The 19,216-nt window shown below is 50.1% G+C and overlaps 2 protein-coding genes across 3 annotated transcripts; one reads left to right on the forward strand and one right to left on the reverse strand.

Moving 5' to 3' along the window:
- The first annotated feature begins 3,771 nt into the window (after window positions 1–3,771).
- Window positions 3,772–6,349, forward strand: LOC124328303. Its single transcript, XM_046787029.1, has 7 exons — window positions 3,772–4,042; window positions 4,134–4,293; window positions 4,357–4,871; window positions 4,932–5,247; window positions 5,308–5,365; window positions 5,468–5,863; window positions 5,919–6,349. Exons 3-7 carry the CDS (start codon window positions 4,603–4,605, stop codon window positions 6,341–6,343), a joined length of 1,464 nt encoding a protein of 487 aa, XP_046642985.1. The 5' UTR covers window positions 3,772–4,042; window positions 4,134–4,293; window positions 4,357–4,602; the 3' UTR covers window positions 6,344–6,349.
- Window positions 6,350–6,351: 2 nt separating this feature from the next.
- LOC124328305 lies at window positions 6,352–8,797 on the reverse strand. 2 transcript variants are annotated; one of them, XM_046787031.1, is made up of 7 exons: window positions 8,505–8,797; window positions 8,434–8,447; window positions 8,058–8,141; window positions 7,922–7,993; window positions 7,781–7,850; window positions 7,566–7,718; window positions 6,352–7,505 (listed from the first exon to the last, which is right to left on the reverse strand). In XM_046787031.1, the coding sequence occupies exons 5-7, from the start codon at window positions 7,833–7,835 to the stop codon at window positions 6,394–6,396; spliced, it is 1,320 nt and encodes a 439-aa protein (XP_046642987.1). In that variant the 5' UTR covers window positions 7,836–7,850; window positions 7,922–7,993; window positions 8,058–8,141; window positions 8,434–8,447; window positions 8,505–8,797; the 3' UTR covers window positions 6,352–6,393. The 2 variants fall into 2 exon arrangements, with proteins under 2 accessions (XP_046642987.1, XP_046642986.1); XM_046787030.1 differs by having other exon boundaries at window positions 7,781–7,993.
- Between the last annotated feature and the right edge of the window lie 10,419 nt (window positions 8,798–19,216).

Raw genomic sequence — 19,216 nt, forward strand, 5'->3', positions numbered from 1 at the left:
CTCTGGCGTGCTCTGGCGTGCACTGGCATGCTCTGGCATGCACTGGCGTGCTCTGGCGTGCACTGGCATGCTCTGGCATGCACTGGCGTGCTCTGGTGTGCATTGACGTGCTCTGGTGTGAATAGGCGTGCTCTGGCGGGCACTGGCCTGCTCTGGCGTGCATTGACGTGCTCGTGCGTGCACTGGCGTGCTCTGGCGTGCACTGGCGTTCTCTGGCGTGCACTGGCGTGCTCTGGCGTGCACTGGCGTGCTCTGGCGTGCTCTGTCGTGCTCTGGCGTGCTCTGCTATGCATAACTCAAGTGCTTGACAATAGAAATCCACTACCCGACAAAAGAACTCAAATAACTTGAATAATTTTTAAAAATTCAAGTACTGTGATGTGCGTTTTGCTCAAACTTTTTGTTCATAATTTGCTCTATAAATTTATTGATTAAATAGACATGAAATGGTGTATTGGACATTGATTTACACATCCTGTAATTAAAATTTGGTTTTAACAAGTGAAAAAAATATTATAGCAACTTCAAGTGTTGAGCTGTTCTATGCTGTGCTCTACCGTGCTCTGGCGTGCACTGGCGTGCACTGGCGTGCTCTGGCGTGCTCTGGCGTGCTCTAGCGTGCTTTGGCGTGCATTGATGTGCTCTGGCGTGCACTGGCGTGCTCTGGCGTGCTCTGGTGTGAATTGACGTGCACTGGCGTGCTCTGGCGTGCTCTGTCGTGCTCTGTCGTGCTCTGCTATGCAGAACTCAAGTGCTTGACAATAGAAATCCACTACCCGACAATAGAACTCAAATAACTTGATGATTTTTAAAAATTCAAGTGCTGTGATGTGCGTTTTTCTAAAACTTTTTGTTCATGATTTGCTCTATAAATTTATTGATTTAATAGACTTGAAATGGTGTAATGGACATTGATTTACACATCCTGTAATTAAAAAATGGTTTTAACAAGTGAAGAAAATATTATAGCAACTTCAAGTGCTGAGCTGTTCGCTGCTGTGCTCTACCGTGCTCTGTCGTGCACTGGCGTGCTCTGGCAATCTCTGGCGTTCTCTGGCTTGCTCTGGCGTGCTCTGGCTTGTTCTGGCGTGTATTGGCGTCTTCTGGCGTGCTCTGGCGTGCTCTGGTGTGAATTGGTTCGCTCTGGCGTGCACTGGCGTGCTCTGGCGTGCTCTGCTATGCAGAACTCAAGTGCTTGACAATAGAAATCCACTACCCGACAATAGTACTCAAATAACTTGAATAATTTTTAAAAATTCAAGTGCTGTGATGTGCTTTTTTCTCAAAATATTTGTTCATGATTTGCTCTATAAATTTATTGATTCAATAGACTTGAAATGGTGTATTGGACATTGATTTACACATCCTGTAATTAAAAAATGGTTTTAACAATTGAAAAAAATATTATAGCAACTTCAAGTGCTAAGCTGTTCTCTGCTGTGCTCTACCGTGCTCTGGCGTGCACTGGCGTGCACTGGCGTGCTCTGGCGTGCTCTGGCGTGCTCTGGCTTGCTCTGGCGTGCATTGACGTGCTCTGGCGTGCACTGGCGTGCTCTGGCGTGCTCTGGTGTGAATTGGCGTGCACTGTCGTGCACTGCCGTGCTCTGCCGTGCACTGCCGTGCTTTGTCGTGCACTTGCGTGCTTTGGCGTGCACTTGCGTGCTCTTGCGTGCACTGGCGTGCACTGGCGTGCTCTGGAACGCACTGGCGTGCTCTGACGTGCACTGGCGTTCTCTGGCTTGCACTGGCGTTCTCTGGCGTGCACTGGTGTGCTCTGGCGTGCACTGGCGTGCTCTGGCGTGCATTGACGTGCTCTTCCGTGCACTGGCGTGCTCTTGCGTGCACTGGCGTGCTCTGGCGTTCACTGGCGTGCTCTGGTGTTAATTGGCGTACTCTGGCCTGCACTGGCGTAATCTGGTGTGAATTGGCGTGCACTGGCGTGTACTGGCGTGTACTGGCGTGCACTGGCGTGCTCTGGCGTGCACTGGCGTGCTCTGGCGTGCTCTGTCGTGCTCTGTCGTGCTCTGCTATGCAGAACTCAAGTACTTGACAATAGAAATCCACAACCCGACAATAGAACTCTAATAACTTGATGTTTTTTAAAAATTCAAGTGCTGTGATGTGCGTTTTTCTAAAACTTTTTGTTCATGATTTGCTCTATAAATTTATTGATTCAATAGACTTGAAATGGTGTATTGGACATTGATTTACACATCCTGTAATTAAAAAATGGTTTTAACAAGTGAAAAAAATATTATAGCAACTTCAAGTGCTGAGCTGTTCTCTGCTGTGCTCTAACGTGCTCTGATGTGCTCTGGCGTGCTCTGGCGTGCACTGGCGTGCTCTGGCGTGCTCTGGCGTGCATTGACGTGCTCTGGTGTGAATTGGCGTGCTCTGGCGTGCTCTGGCGTGCTCTGGCGTGCACTGGCATGCTCTGGCATGCACTGGCGTGCTCTGGCGTGCACTGGCATGCTCTGGCATGCACTGGCGTGCTCTGGTGTGCATTGACGTGCTCTGGTGTGAATAGGCGTGCTCTGGCGGGCACTGGCCTGCTCTGGCGTGCATTGACGTGCTCGTGCGTGCACTGGCGTGCTCTGGCGTGCACTGGCGTTCTCTGGCGTGCACTGGCGTGCTCTGGCGTGCACTGGCGTGCTCTGGCGTGCTCTGTCGTGCTCTGGCGTGCTCTGCTATGCATAACTCAAGTGCTTGACAATAGAAATCCACTACCCGACAAAAGAACTCAAATAACTTGAATAATTTTTAAAAATTCAAGTACTGTGATGTGCGTTTTGCTCAAACTTTTTGTTCATAATTTGCTCTATAAATTTATTGATTAAATAGACATGAAATGGTGTATTGGACATTGATTTACACATCCTGTAATTAAAATTTGGTTTTAACAAGTGAAAAAAATATTATAGCAACTTCAAGTGTTGAGCTGTTCTATGCTGTGCTCTACCGTGCTCTGGCGTGCACTGGCGTGCACTGGCGTGCTCTGGCGTGCTCTGGCGTGCTCTAGCGTGCTTTGGCGTGCATTGATGTGCTCTGGCGTGCACTGGCGTGCTCTGGCGTGCTCTGGTGTGAATTGACGTGCACTGGCGTGCTCTGGCGTGCACTGGCGTGCTCTGGCGTGCATTGACGTGCTCTTGCGTGCACTGGCGTGCTCTGGCGTGCACTGGCGTGCTCCGGTGTGAATTGGCGTATTCTGGCGTGCACTGGCGTGCACTGGCGTGCACTGGCGTGCTCTGGCGTGCACTGGCGTGCTTTGGCGTGCACTTGCGTGCTCTGGCGTGCTCTGGCGTGCATTGACGTGCTCTTGCGTGCACTGGCGTGCTCTGTCGTGCTCTGGCGTGCTCTGCTATGCAGAACTCAAGTGCTTGACAATAGAGCTTTTTCCATTTGGTTCGTGTAAGTAGAGGGAAAAGTGGTGCGGCTAGTGTACTAGTGCGCACCATGGCGGGGGATAGCCGAAACTTGCTGCAGACTTTGCTTGATCCAAACTATCTCCCACGTAAGGCCATGTACTGTAACCTGTCAGGCTGTCAGCAGCAAAAGTGAAACCTGTTTGATTTCTTAAGTGTTTTTTTCCATGAAATTTTCATGTCCACAGAAATTTTTAATATCGTTTGTCCCCTTTTGCATTGTCCGTGGTAGAAGAAGATCGGAAATATTACTACCAACAATTAGAACATCTAAAGTGTCACGATTCTTTGGCAATACCACTTCCACTTTTCAAGTGTGGAAAAGTTTAAAAAAAAATTATCCCTTCCATTGAAAAATATCACCTAGTTCAGTATTTGGTTTTTGAGGAAAACAAAGATGAAGAGGGACGCCGTGAAGCTTACAAAAACTTAGACTCTGAACAATACTTGTCAAACACTTTCACTGACAAGTTATTGGCACTTACTCTTTCTAATTTGGTTGTGTTGATTCGTACTCATGTTACCCATTCCCAGTCTTTAAACTTGCCAAAAGCAAGACCTTGGGCTGCTTTACAAAATGATGGCAAAGTGATTGTTGCTGTTTGTGATTGTATTGCAGGGTACGTACAACCACAATGCTATTGTTATTTACATTCAGAATGTTTTCAAGATAATTATAGTAATTCAACTTTCTTCATTACAAATACACAGGTTAGGTGGTGTATGCATACATGTAAGTGCACTTCTTCAGTTGGCAGTTAAACATTATTCGGATAGCCAGTGTGAGTCAAATGATGAAACATCTGATGACGAGAACAGTGTGCCTGTGACATCTAGGCCGTGTACTTGGAAGAAGCCAACCAAGGGACCTGTAAGTTGTCAATTTCTTTATTTATATTTCATTGTTATGTAATACAAATATTTAACATTCAAGGTACCAGTACCAAAGTTAGCACATTTAAGCGTGTTCACTGAAAGGAAAGTGGAAATACAAGAAGTAAAAGCAGTGTCTCCCGAAGAATACCATCGTACTAACGAAAAACTTGCTAGACTAAATGACAAGTCTGTAGCACTGTGTTGTGTTGCAGCATATACCAAACATTTTGAATCTCCTACGCAGAATGTAGTTCTACCTGTCCCTCTCACAAGTCTTTTCAATCCTTTGTTTGAGGGAAAATCAATGAATGAGGTGAGCGAAGAATGCGAAAGATTGATTTCAACGCTATCTATTTCAAAAGAAGAGCAGCATTCTGTCGAGTTGGTTACGCGCGACCAAAGTGTTAATGAGGAGTGGATTGAACAACGAAGTGGCAGACCAACAGGGACCAAAATTACCCGCATCTGTAAGAGAGATTGGTCCAAAATGGAGCTCACAAGTGGGGAAATCAAGTTTGTCATGGAAATTTGTAACCCTGAACTAGCAAAGTTTACTGGCAACAAAAACACACGGTATGTTTAATTTCTAATGTTGTCATTCACATTGCCAGGGTAGTAATTTTATTTTTTTAGATATGGATTGAAACATGAACCCGATGCAGTTGCTCTCTTACAAAAAGTAATTAACGAGAAAAAAGAGCACGAGTCGTTCAAATGTGAAGCAGTTGGATTAGTGATATCAACCTCCACTCCATATCTAGCAGCGTCACCCGATAGGGTTTGTAGTTGTTTGTGTCACGACAACTATGTTTTGGAGGTAAAATGTCCTCCAACATTACACGGAAAAAACATTGAAGAACATGCCAGGAGGACAAAAGGATTTTGTCTTTTGATAAACAACGATACAAACAAGTTGTACCTCGATCCTAAACATGAATACTACTACCAGGTAAATATATATCTGTGATTGCGTTTACGTAGTAAAGTTATTTGTTTAACATTCTAACAGGTACAACTGCAACTGTATGTAACTGGGCTGAAGTCTGCAATTTTTGCTGTTTTTAATGGTAAAAATGGAATCGAGTATCTGGAAGTGAAAAGTGATGAGACTTTAATTGATGAGATTGTTTCTATGGGGAAACTGTTTTTCCTAAACTTTATCCTTCCAGAGCTCCTGGCAAAGCGTTACAGTTCAGTAAAAAGTGTACCCGCGTCAAGAGACATAAATCAGTCTGCCGTACCGTTTCACAGTGCGAACCTTAATCAGTACATTTGCTACTGCCAAGATCCAGCCAGAGAAGGGGAAACTATTATGTGTTGTAGTGATATGTGTGTCATCCACGAGTTCCACAAATCGTGCACTCGAAGCAAAGTATTCAGGAATTGGATCTGTATTTACTGCAACAAAAAAATTGCTTCTCAACGAAGAAAAGTGGCTGCTGAACAAAAGAGGAAAGACGCTTCATGTAACGCTAATGAAATTCTTGAAGACGTTACTGTAAATAAAGAACTCATCAGTATCTCTACGCAACCAACAAGTTCTGGACACATCGTTGGTAATACTTGTAAGCTGCTGTTGAAATATTTATAACCATATCTAATTCACAATTTGTTTAACAGTAACAAGTAACATTGAAAATCCAACTGTGGGTGATGTTGGTCCCGTCGTTCATCAACTTGTGAGCAGTAATCGATCTCATTCTACCACTTCTCGGCGTGGTCGACCCCCCAAAACAAAATTGATCTCTGTACCGATATTAATGAACCAAGTGCAATCAGAATCGTTTGTGGAACCGTGCAATGTGGAACTTGTAAACGACGAGAATGTTGCACCTATGGAAACTCAAATTGTTACATCTACTGCAAAAACAGGAAGTCCAAGCTCTGTGTCCGTTCTAGGACAGCACAACACATTAGTCAATCACAGTCAATCAAAGAGAAAAAAGGTGAATCATAATAAAGATTCTATTCCGGTTGTGTGTACTGTAAATTCTGTTAGTCGATCCGGACGAATAAGAAAGCCGAATAAAAATACCATGAGATGAAATGTATGTTGATTTATATTTACTTTATTTTCACAAAGAAACATTACACTTTAGCAAGGGAGAACGACACTTGGGTTGGCATTGTTCAAGCAACAACAAACAAACACAATTTTGTCGAGGAAGGCAAATTTGCTTTTACCGCTTCGCAAATATTGAATTTGTACTCGATGTCTCAGAATTTGGAAATTTTCTCGAAGACGACCAATAACGCGCTCTACATGGATACGAACATTAGACACCTTTCGTGAAAATGCGGTTTCACGGCGAGTCAATCTGACTTTGTTAGAGAGAAAGGATGGTGTAGTTAGCTTTGCCCCTCTTTTCTCTACTGCATTTTTAACCAAAAAATTCCTGTCTGCTAAAACTTCATCACCTTTCTCTAACTTACATATGAAACCTTCGTCATTGCCTAGAGCAACATTTTTCTTGTCTAAAGTGATGTGAACATCAGTCTGTCGTCCACCATAGCCCATTGAAATGTAAGAAATTGCTCCCCGCGGTGTAATTGCTATTAAATACTTCGCAGTAGGACGAATTTTGTAGTGAGAATAGGTTGAACAACGCGCAAGTAAATTTTTTGGTCTTTCAATTGGAATTTCAAAACAATCAATAATAGCTACGCCGTTTGGAAACTTTCTTTTGAAAAAAGATGACATTGTGCGCTTGTTAGTTTGAGGGTCAGGCCACACCATGAAGTTATTTGAAAGTCGGACATACATTACATCAATCCATTTACCGATATATTTACTCACTGTACCTACTGATATTTTAAATCTATATGCTAGATCTTGCTCCCCTAAGTTAAGTCTTAATCGCATCAAAACCAACAAAAACTGCTCTTCGTAAGAAAGACTTTTTTTGTACAACATTGAGCAATGTTCTATGCCTGGTAGAATAAGTTCAAAGATTATTTCGAATAGGCACCACGAGTGTAATCCCGTGTAGTACTTAGTCATCTGGTCCTTGTTCCTAATTTTGTTAATAAGCTTTTCGTCATCTAATACTTTTCCCAGCAAATCAACTTTTTGTCGTAGCAAAACTTCCTCTTGTAAGGAATCGTCTAGTTTTCTTGTCAGGTCATCAAACGACCGTTGAAGAACTTGAAGCTGGTCAATGTCTACCACTTCCTTACTTGTCGTGTTACATTCATAAGAATCGCATTCTATATAAACAAATCATTAATTCAAGCAAATGGATATTTTTATTTATGTTTATGTATTACCAGTATTTGACATTGAGTTTTCTTTTTGAAGCTGTATTAACAGGGATAGTTCAGCTAAAGTCTTGTTGTTAGGATTTTCGACACCTTTTGAAATACAAAAATCAAGGACAGCCTTCAGCTGAGACAAACATTCCTCATAAGTAGTGATGTCATCTAAAACAAGACTTATTCATAAAAAATAGTTTGATTACAGTGTAATATAGCTGTATGTTTACTTGGTTCAATGAATGTTGACTGTAAAGGACCATCAGTCATAGAGCTCTCGTCCATTGAATCATTTCCATTCTGGAATACAGAAAATTCTGTTCTACTGGAATCTGTTAGATTTATCTGTTCTTCAAAAATGGTATTGTTACATCCTGCAGTTGATGTAGATACTTCTTCGTTTCTACTTTGGAATGAGCCAGTTACATCAGTAGATAGAACACCTAATCGTTTTAATGAAATGATAGAAACAGTTTCAATTGAAAAGTAATAACTATATACTGTTACTTGAATTCAATGATGACGGAACATTGTCTGGTTGAGTTTTGAGATTCTTAGTAGGAACCCAGTCTATGTCTACAGTTTTATACACTTATATTGGGGATGTGGTGGTGTAGTGGATTAGAGCATCAACGCTTTAGAAAAAGGCGATGAGGCTCTGGTTTCGAAACCCAGCTGAACCCGTCAAAAACCTTTAGCGTCGTGCCGTGGAGAAAGGCAGCATGCATAACACAGGGATCCTTGATTGCTTTCAAGGATATGACGTTAAACATGCGGTGATGTGTTTAATCACATCTTCCAAATTGGAAACGAAACAGCGTCATTAGATCGGGATTGAATTCCTGCGATAGTGCGCTATATAAATTCATACATACATACATACATATGCAGGTTTCCCTAAAAAAACATAACTGTTATTCTACGTAAACGATTACAAATGTAATATGAAATAACCTGAAACAAAATGAATAGTTGATAGCAAACAAATAGTTGGGATATATTATAATTGCTTTTTGACAACTTCAACCACTCGGCTCTTCTTCTTTCAATGAGTTCTTTCTCAATTGAATTACTGTAATGTTGCATTCTGGCACTTTGAAAAATCTTCGGCGATCTCTTTTTTTTTATAAGTTCAACATATCAAACAAAAAGCTGTTACCATTTTAAACACTTAAGAAATCAAACAGGTTTCACTTTTGCTGCTGACAGCCTGACAGGTTACAGTACATGGCCTTACGTGGGAGATAATTTGGATCAAGCAAAGTCTGCAGCAAGTTTTGGCTATCCCCCGCCATGGTGCGCACTAGTCGACTAGCCGCACGACTTTTCCCTCTACTTACACGAACCAAATGGAAAAAGCTCTATAGAAATCAACTACCCGACAATAGAACTCAAATAACTTGAATAATTTTTAAAAATTCAAGTGCTGTGATGTGCGTTTTTCTCAAACTTTTTGTTCATAATTTGCTCTATAAATTTATTGATTAAATAGACTTGAAATGGTGTATTGGACATTGATTTACACATCCTGTAATTAAAAAATGATTTTAACAAGTGAAAAAAATATTATAGCAACTTCAAGTGCTGAGCTGTTCTCTGCTGTGCTCTACCGTGCTCTGGCGTGCACTGGCGTGCACTGGCGTGCACTGGCGTGCTCTGGCGTGCTCTGGCGTGCACTGGCGTGCTCTGGTGTGAATTGGCGTGCTCTGGCGTGCACTGGCGTGCTCTGGTGTGAATTGGGGTGCTCTGGCGTGCATTGAATTGCTCTGGCGTGCACTGGCGTGCACTGGCGTGCTCTGGCGTGCACTGGCGTGCTCTGGCGTGATCTGGCATGCTCTGGCGTGCACTGGCGTGCTCTGGCGTGCATTGACGTGCTTTGGCGTGCACTGGCGTGCTCTGGCGTGCATTGACGTGCTCTGGTGTGAATTGGCGTGCTCTGGCGTGCACTGGCGTGCATTGACGTGCTCGTGGGTGCACTGACGTGCTCTGGCGTGCACTGGCGTGCTCTGTCGTGCTCTGGCGTTCTCTGCTATGCAGAACTCAAGTGTTTGACAATAGAAATCCACTACCCGACAATAGAACTAAAATAACTTGAATAATTTTTAAAAATTCAAGTGCTGTGATGTGCGTTTTTCTTAAACTTTTTGTTTATGATTTGCTCAATAAATTTATTGATTAAATAGACTTGAAATGGTGTATTGGACATTGATTTACACATCCTGTAATTAAAAAATGGTTTTAACAAGTGAAAAAAAAATTATAGCAACTTCAAGTGCTGAGCTGTTCTCTGCTGTGCTCTACCGTGCTCGGGCGTGGACTGGCGTAATCTGGCGTGCTCTGGCGTGCTCTGGCTTGCTCTGGCGTGCATTGACGTGCTCTGGCGTGCACTGGCGTGCACTGGCGTGCACTGGCGTGCACTGGCGTGCACTGGCGTGCACTGGCGTGCTCTGGCGTGCTCTGGCGTGCACTGGCGTGCTCTTATGTGAATTGGCGTGCACTGGCGTGCACTTGCATGCTCTGGCGTGCACTGGCGTGCTTTGGCGTGCTCTGGCGTGCACTGGCGTACTCTGGCGTGCTCTGGTGTGAATTGGCGTGCTCTGGCGTGCACTGGCGTGCTCTGGCGTGCATTGACGTGCTCTGGTGTGAATTGGCGTGCTCTGGCGTGCTCTGGCGTGCTCTAGCGTGCACTGGCGTGCTCTGGTGTTAATTGGCTTGCTCTGGCGTACACTGGCGTGCTCTGGTGAGAATAGGCGTGCTCTGGCGTGCTCTGGCGTGCACTGGCGTGCTCTGGTGTGAATTGGCGTGCATTGGCGTGCACTGGCGTGCTCTGGCGTGCATTGAATTTCTCTGGTGTGCACTGGCGTGCTCTGGCGTGCATTGACTTGCTCTGGCGTGCATTGACTTGCTCTGGCGTGCACTGGCGTGCTCTTGCGTGAATTGGCGTACACTGGCGTGCACTGGCGTGCTCTTGCGTGCACTGGCGTGCTTTTGCGTGCACTGGCGTGCTCTTGCGTGCACTGGCGTGCTCTGGCGTGCACTGGCGTGCTCTGGTGTGAATTGGCGTGCTCTGGCGTGCACTGGCGTGCTCTGGTGTGAATTGGCATGCTCTGGCGTGCATTGAATTGCTCTGGCGTGCACTGGCGTGCACTGGAGTGCAATGGCGTGCACTGGAGTGCACTGGCGTGCACTGGCGTGCTCTGGCGTGCACTAGCGTGCTCTGGCGTGCTCTTGTGTGAATTGGCATGCTCTGGCGTGCACTGGCGTGCTCTGGCGTGCTCTGGCGTGCTCTGTATGCAGAACTCAAGTGCTTGACAATAGAAATCCACTACCCGAATATAGAACTCAAATAACTTGAATAATTTTTAAAAATTCAAGTGCTGTGATGTGCGTTTTTCTCAAACTTTTTGTTCATGATTTGCTCTATATATTTATTGATTAATTAGACTTGAAATGGTGTATTGGACATTGATTTACACATCCTGTAATTAAAAAATGATTTTAACAAAAAAAAAAAATATTATAGCAACTTCAAGTGCTGAGCTGTTCTCTGCTGTGCTCTACCATGCTCTGGCGTGCACTGGCGTGCTCTGGCGTGCTCTGGCTTGCTCTGGCGTGCATTGACGTGCTCTTGCGTGCTCTGGCGTGCTCTGGCATGCACTGGCGTGCTCTAGTGTGAATTGGCGTGCACTGGCGTGCTCTGGCGTTTAATGGCGTTTAATGGCGTGCTTTGGCGTGCACTTGCGTGCTCTGGCGTGCACTTGCGTGCTCTGGCGTGCACTGGCGTGCTCTGGCGTGCACTAGCGTGCTCTGGCGTGCACTGGCGTGCTCTGGCGTGCACTGGCGTGCTCTGGCGTGCATTGACTTGGTCTGGCGTGCACTGGCGTCCTCTTGCGTGCACTGGCGTGCTCTGGTGTGAATTGGCGTGCACTGGCGTGCATTGACGTGCTCTTGCGTGCACTGGCGTGCTCTTGCGTGCACTGGCGTGCTCTGGCGTGCTCTGGTGTGCTCTGTATGCAGAACTCAAGTGCTTGACAATAGAAATCCACTACCCGAATATAGAACTCAAATAACTTGAATAATTTTTAAAAATTCAAGTGCTGTGATGTGCGTTTTTCTCAAACTTTTTGTTCATGATTTGCTCTATATATTTATTGATTAAATAGACTTGAAATGGTGTATTGGACATTGATTTACACATCCTGTAATTAAAAAATGATTTTAACAAAAAAAAAAAATATTATAGCAACTTCAAGTGCTGAGCTGTTCTCTGCTGTGCTCTACCGTGCTCTGGCGTGCACTGAAGTGCTCTGGCGTGCTCTGGCGTGCTCTGGCTTGCTCTGGCGTGCATTGACGTTCTCTGGCGTGCACTGGCGTGCACTGGCGTGCACTGGCTTGCTCTGGTGTGAATTGGCGTGCACTGGCGTGCTCTGGCGTTTAATGGCGTTTAATGGCGTGCTTTGGCGTGCTTTGGCGTGCACTTGCGTGCTCTGGCGTGCACTGGCGTGCTCTGGCGTGCTCTGGCGTGCTCTGGCGTGCACTGGCGTGCTCTGGCGTGCACTGGCGTGCTCTGGCGTGCACTAGCGTGCTCTGGCGTGCACTGGCGTGCTCTGGCGTGCACTGGCGTGCTCTGGCGTGCACTGGCGTGCTCTGGCGTGCATTGACTTGGTCGGGCGTGCACTGGCGTCCTCTTGCGTGCACTGGCGTGCTCTGGTGTGAATTGGCGTGCACTGGCGTGCATTGACGTGCTCTTGCGTGCACTGGCGTGCTCTTGCGTGCACTGGCGTGCTCTGGTGTGAATTGGCGAGCTCTGGCGTGCACTGGCGTACTCTGGTGTGAATTGGCGTGCTCTAGCGTGCATTGACTTGCTCTGGCGTGCACTGGCGTGCTCTGGCGTGCACTGGCGTGCTCTGGCGTGCACTGGCGTGCTCTGGCGTGCACTGGCGTGCTCTGGCGTGCACTGGCGTGCTCTGGTGTAAATTGGCGTGCACTGTCGTGCACTGTCGTGCACTGGCGTGCACTGGCGTGCTTTGGCGTGCACTTGCGTGCTCTGGCGTGCATTGACGTGCTCTTGCATGCACTGGCGTGCTCTGGCGTGCACTGGCGTGCTCTGGTGTGGATTGGCGTGCTCTTGCGTGCTCTAGTGTGAATTGGCGTGCTCTGGCGTGCATTGAATTGCTCTAGCGTGCACTGGCGTGCTCTGGCGTGCACTGGCATGCTCTGGCGTGCACTGGCGTGCTCTGGCGTGCATTGACTTGCTCTGGCGTGCACTGGCGTGCTTTGGCGTGCACTTGCGTGCTTTTGCGTGCACTGGCATGCTCTGGCGTGCATTGACGTGCTCTTGCGTGCACTGGCGTGCTCTGGCGTGCACTGGCGTGCTCTGGTGTGAATTGGCGTGCTCTGGCGTGAACTGGCGTGCTCTGGTGTGAATTGGCGTGCTCTAGCGTGCATTGACTTGCTCTGGCGTGCACTGGCGTGCTCTAACGTGCACTGGCGTGCTCTGGTGTGAATTGGCGTGCACTGGCGTGCACTGGCGTGCTCTGGCGTGCACTGGCATGCTCTGGAGTGAATTGGCGTACTCTGGCGTGCACTGGCGTGCTCTGGTGTGAATTGGCGTGCTCTGGCGTGCACTGGCGTTCTTTGGTGTCAATTGGCGTGCTCTGGCGTGCTCTGGCGTACTCTGGATTGCTCTAACGTGAATTTACGTGCTCTGGCGTGCACTGGCGTGCTCTGGCGTGCTCTGGTGTGAATTGGCGTGCTCTGACGTGCACTGGCGTGCTCTGGCGTGCTCTGGCGTGCTCTGGCGTGCTCTGGCTTGCTCTGGCGTGCATTGACGTGCTCTGGAGTGCTCTGGCGTGCTCTGACATGCACTGGCGTGCTCTGGCGTGCACTGGCGTGCTCCTGTTTGAATTGGCGTGCACTGCCGTGCTGTGGCGTGCACTGGCTTGCTCTGGTGTGCATTGACGTGCTCTGGCGTGCACTGGCGTGCACTGGCGTGCTCTAGTGTGAATTGGCGTGCTCTGGAATGCACTGGCGTGCTCTGGCGTGCATTGACGTGCTCTGGCGTGCACTGGCGTGCACTGGCCTGCTCTGGCGTGCACTGGCGTGCTCTGGTGTGAATTGGCGTGCTCTGGCGTGCACTGGCGTGCTCTGGTGTGAATTGGCATGCTCTGGCGTGCTTGACAATAGAAATCCACTACCCGACAAAAGAACTAAAATAACTTGAATAATTTTTAAAAATTGTTCATGATTTGCTTTATAAATTTATTGATTCAATAGACTTGAAATGGTGTATTGGACATTGATTTACACATCCTGTAATTAAAAATGGTTTTAACAAGTGAAAAAAATATTATAGCAACTTCAAGTGCTGAGCTGTTCTTTGCTGTTCTCTACCGTGCTCTGGCGTGCACTGGCGTGCTCTGGCGTTCTCTGGCGTGCTCTGGCGTGCTCTGGCTTGCTCTGGCGTGCATTGAAGTGCTCTGGCGTGCACTGGCGGGCTCTGGTGTGAATTCGCGTGCTCTGGCGTGCACTGGCATGCTTTGGCGTGCCCTTGCGTGCTTTGGCGTGCACTGGCGTGCTCTGGCGTGCATTGACGTGCTCTTGCGTGCAATGGCGTGCTTTGGCGTGCACTGGCGTGCTTTGGCGTGCACTGGCGTGCTCTGGCGTGCACTGGCGTGCTCTGGTGTGAATTGGCGTGCTCTGGCGTGCATTGACTTGCTCTGGCGTTCACTGGCGTGCTCTGGCGTGCATTGAATTGCTCTGGCGTGCACTGGTGGGCACTGGCGTGCTCTGACGTGCACTGGCGTGCTCTGGCGTGCACTGGCGTGCTTTGGCGTGCACTTGCGTGCTCTGGCGTGCATTGACGTGCTCTTGCGTGCACTGGCGTGCTCTGCTATGCTGAACTCAAGTGCTTGACAATAGAAATCCACTACCCGACAATAGAACTCAAATAACTTGAATAATTTTTAAAAATTCAAGTGCTGTGATGTGCGTTTTTCTCAAACTTTTTGTTCATGATTTGCTCTATAAATTTAATGATTAAATAGACTTGAAATGGTGTATTGGACATTAATTTACACATCCTGTAATTAAAAAATGATTTTAACAAGTGAAAAAAATTTTATAGCAACTTCAAGTGCTTAGCTGTTCTCTGCTGTGCTCTACCGTGCTCTGGCGTGCATTGACGTGCTCTGGCGTGCATTGGCGTGCTCTGGCGTGCACTTGCGTGCTCTGGCGTGAATTGGCGTGCTCTGGTGTAAATTGGCGTGCTCTGGCGTGCACTGGCGTGCTCTGGCGTGCACTGGCGTTCTCTGGCGTGCATTGAAGTGCTCTGGCGTGAATTGGCGTGCACTTGCGTGCTCTGGCGTGCACTGGCGTGCTTTGGCGTGCACTTGCGTGCTCTGGCGTGCACTGGCGTGCTCTGGCGTGCATTGACGTGCTCTTGCGTGCACTGGCGTGCTCTGTCGTGCTCTGGCGTGCTCTGCTATGCAGAACTCATGTTCTTGACAATAGAAATCCAAAACCCGACAATAGAACTCAAATAACTTGAATAATTTTTAAAAATTCAAGTGCTGTGATGTGCGTTTTTCTCAAACTTTTTGTTCATGATTTGCTCTATAAATTTATTGATTAAATAGACTTGAAATGGTGTATTGGACATTAATTTACACATCCTGTAATTAAAAAATGATTTTAACAAGTGAAAAAATATTATAGCAACTTCAAGTGCTGAGCTGTTCTCTGCTGTGCTCTACCGTGCTCTGGCGTGCACTGGCGTGCTCTGGCGTGCTCTGGCGTGCACTGGCGTGCTGTGGTGTGAATTGGCGTGCTCTTGCGTTCACTGGCGTGCTCTGGTGTGAATCGGCGTGCTCTGGCGTGCATTGAATTGCACTGGCGTGCACTGGCGTGAATTGGCGTGCTCTGGCGTGCACTGGCGTGCTCTGGTGTGAATTGGCGTGCTCTGGCGTGCACTGGCGTGCAGTGGTGTGCTCTTGCGTGCCCTGGCGTGCATTGACGTGCTCGTGCGTGCACTGGCGTGCTCTGGCGTGCACTGGCGTTCTCTGGCGTGCACTTGCGTGCTCTGGCGTGCACTGGCGTGCTCTGGCGTGCATTGAAGTGCTCTTGCGTGCACTGGCGTTCTCTGGCGTGCACTAGTGTGCTCTGGCGTGCTCTGGCGTACTCTGGCGTGCAATGGCGTGCTTTGGCGTGCATTGAATTGCTCTGGCGTGCACTGGCGTGCTCTGGCGTGTACTGGCGTGCTCTGGCGTGCTCTGGCGTGCACTGGCGTGCTCTGGCGTGCACTGGCGTGCTCCGGCGTGCACTGGCGTGCTCTGGCGTGCTCTGGCGTGCACTGGCGTGCTCTGGTGTGAATTGGCGTACACTGGCGTGCACTGGTGTGCTCTGGCGTAATCTGGCGTGCTTTGGCGTGCTCTGGCGTGCAGTGGCGTGCTCTGGCGTGCATTGACGTGCTCTGGCGTGCAATGGCGTGCTCTGGCGTGCTCTGGCGTGCTCTGGTGTGAATTGGGGTGCTCTGGAGTGCACTGGCGTGCTCTGGTGTGAATTGGCGTGCTCTGGCTTGCATTTAATTGCTCTGGCGTGCACTGACGTGCTCTGGCGTGCACTGGCGTGCTCTGGCGTGCACTGGCGTGCTCTGGCGTGCTCTGGCGTGCACTGGCGTGATCTGGGGTGCATTGACGTGCTCTGGCGTGCACTGGCGTTCTCTTGCGTGCTCTGGTGTGAATTGGCGTGCTCTGGCGTGCACTGGCGTGCTCTGGCGTGCATTGACGTGCTCTTGCGTGCACTGGCGTGCTCTGGCGTGCACTGGCGTGCTCTGGCGTGCTCTGGCGTGCTCTGGTGTGAATTGGCGTGCTCTGGCGTGCATTGGCGTGCTCTGGTGTGAATTGGCGTGCTCTTGCGTGCATTGAATTGCTCTGGCGTGCACTTGCGTGTTCTGGCGTGCACTGGCGTGCTCTGGCGTGCACTGGCGTGCTCTGGCGTGCTCTGGCGTGCACTGGCGTGCTTTGGCGTGCACTGGCGTGCTCTGGCGTGCATTGACGTGCTCTGGCGTGCACTGGCGTGCTCTGGCGTGCTCTGGTGTGAATTGGCGTGCTCTGGCGTGCACTGGCGTGCTCTGGCGTAGATTGAAGTGCTCTGGTGTGAATTGGCGTGCTCTGGTGTGCACTGGCGTGCTCTGACGTGCACTGGCGTGCTCTAGCGTGCACTTGCGTGCTCTACTGTGCTCTTCCGTGCACAGGCATGCACTGGCGTGCTCTGGCGTGATCTGGCGTGATCTGGCTTAATCTGGCGTGCATTGGCGTGCTCTGGCGTGCACTGGCGTGCTCTGGTGTGAATTGGCGTGCACTGGCGTGCACTGGCGTGCACTGGCGTGCTTTGGCGTGCTTTGGCGTGCAATGGCGTGCATTGAATTGCTCTGGCGTGCACTGGCGTGCTCTGGCGTGCACTGGCGTGCTCTGGCGTGCTCTGTCGTGCTCTGGCGTGCATTGACTTGCTCTGGCGTGTACTGGCGTGCTCTGGCGTGCACTGGCTTGCTCTGGTGTGAATTGGCGTACACTGGCGTGCACTGGCGTGCTCTGTTGTGCTCTGGCGTGCTTTGGCTTGCACTGGCGTGCATTGACGTGCTCTGGCGTGCTCTTTCGTGCACTGGCGTGCTCTGGTGTGAATTGGCGTGCACTGGCGTTCTCTTGCGTGCACTTGCGTGCTCTGGCGTGCACTGGCGTGCTTTGGCGTACTCTGGCGTGCAATGGCGTGCTCTGGCGTGCATTGAATTGCTCTGGCGTGCACTGGCGTATTCTGGCGTGTACTGGCGTGCTCTGGCGTGCTTTGGCGTGCTCTGGCGTGCTCTGGCGTGCATTGACTTGCTCTGGCGTGCACTGGCGTGCTCTGGCGTGCACTGGCGTGCTCTGGTGTGAATTGGCATACACTGGGGTGCACTGGTGTGCTCTGGCGTAATCTGGCGTTCTTTGGCGTGCACTGGAGTGCTCTGGCGTGCACTGGCGTGCTCTGGCGTGCATTGACGTGCTCTTGAATGCACTGGCGTGCTCTGGCGTGCACTGGCGTGCTCTGGCGTGCACTGGCGTGCTCTGGCGTGCACTGGCGTGCTCTGGCGTGCTCTAGCGTGCTCTGGTGTGAATTGGCGTGCTCTGGCGTGCACTGGCTTGCTCTGGTGTGAATTGGCGTGCACTTTCGTGCTCTGGGGTGCACTGGCGTGCTCTGGTGTGCATTGACGTGCTCTTGCATGCACTGGCGTGCTCTGGCGTGCACTGACGTGCTCTGGCGTGCATTGACGTGCTCTTGAATGCACTGGCGTGCTCTGGCGTGCTCTGGCGTGCTCTGGTGTGAATTGGCGTGATCTGGCGTGCACTGGCGTGCTCTGGCGTGCATTGACGTGCTCCTGTGTGAATTGGCGTGCTCTGGCGTGCACTGGCGTGCTCTGACGTGCACTGACGTGCTCTGGCGTGCACTTGCGTGCTCTACTGTGCTCTTCCGTGCACTGGCGTGCACTGGCGTGCTCTAGCGTGCTCTGGCGTTCTCTGGCGTGCTCTGGTGTGCACTTGCGTGCTCTGGTGTGAATTGGCGTGCACTGGCGTGCACTTGCGTGCTCTGGCGTGCACTGGCGTGCTTTGGCGTGCTTTGGCGTTCAATGGCGTGCACTGGCGTGCTCTAACGTGCTCTGGCGTGCACTGGCTTTCTCTGGTGTGAATTGGCGTACACTGGCGTGCACTGGCGTGCTCTGTTGTGCTCTGGCGTGCTTTGGCTTGCACTGGCGTGCATTGACGTGCTCTGGCGTGCTCTTGCGTGCACTGGCGTGCTCTGGTGTGAATTGGCGTGCACCTGCGTGCACTTGCGTGCACTTGCGTGCACTTGCGTGCACTTGCGTGCTCTGGCGTGCACTGGCGTGCTTTGGCGTACTCTGGCGTGCAATGGCGTGCTCTGGCGTGCATTGAATTGATCTGGCGTGCACTGGCGTGCTCTGGCGTGCACTGGCGTGCTCTGGCGTGCACTGGCGTGCTCTGGCGTGCTCTGGCGTGCTCTGGCGTGCATTGACTTGCTCTGGCGTGCACTGGCGTGCACTGGCGTGCTCTGGCGTGCACTGGCGTGCTCTGGCGTGCACTGGCGTGCTCTGGTGTGAATTGGCATACACTGGCGTGCACTGGTGTGCTCTGGCGTAATCTGGCGTTCTTTGGCGTGCACTGGAGTGCTCTGGCGTGCACTGGCGTGCTCTGGCGTGCATTGACGTGCTCTTGCATGCACTGGCGTGCTCTGGCGTGCACTGACGTGCTCTGGCGTGCACTGGCGTGCTCTGGCGTGCACTTGCGTGCTCTTGCGTGCATTGACGTGCTCTGGCGTGCACTGGCGTGCTCTGGCGTGCTCTGGTGTGAATTGGGGTGCTCTGGCGTGCACTGGCGTGCTCTGGCGTGCATTGACGTGCTCTGGTGTGAATTTGCGTGCTCTGGCGTGCACTGGCGTGCTCTGGCGTGCTCTGGCGTGCACTGGCGTGCACTGGCGAGCATTGACGTACTCGTGCGTGCACTTGCGTGCTCTGGCGTGCACTGGCGTGCTTTGGCGTGCTTTGGCGTGCAATGGCGTGCTCTGGCGTGCATTGAATTGCTCTGGCGTGCACTGGCGTGCTCTGGCGTGCACTGGCG

This window comes from Daphnia pulicaria, chromosome 3 (assembly GCF_021234035.1).
Source record: "Daphnia pulicaria isolate SC F1-1A chromosome 3, SC_F0-13Bv2, whole genome shotgun sequence".
Lineage (NCBI taxonomy): Eukaryota > Metazoa > Arthropoda > Branchiopoda > Diplostraca > Daphniidae > Daphnia > Daphnia pulicaria.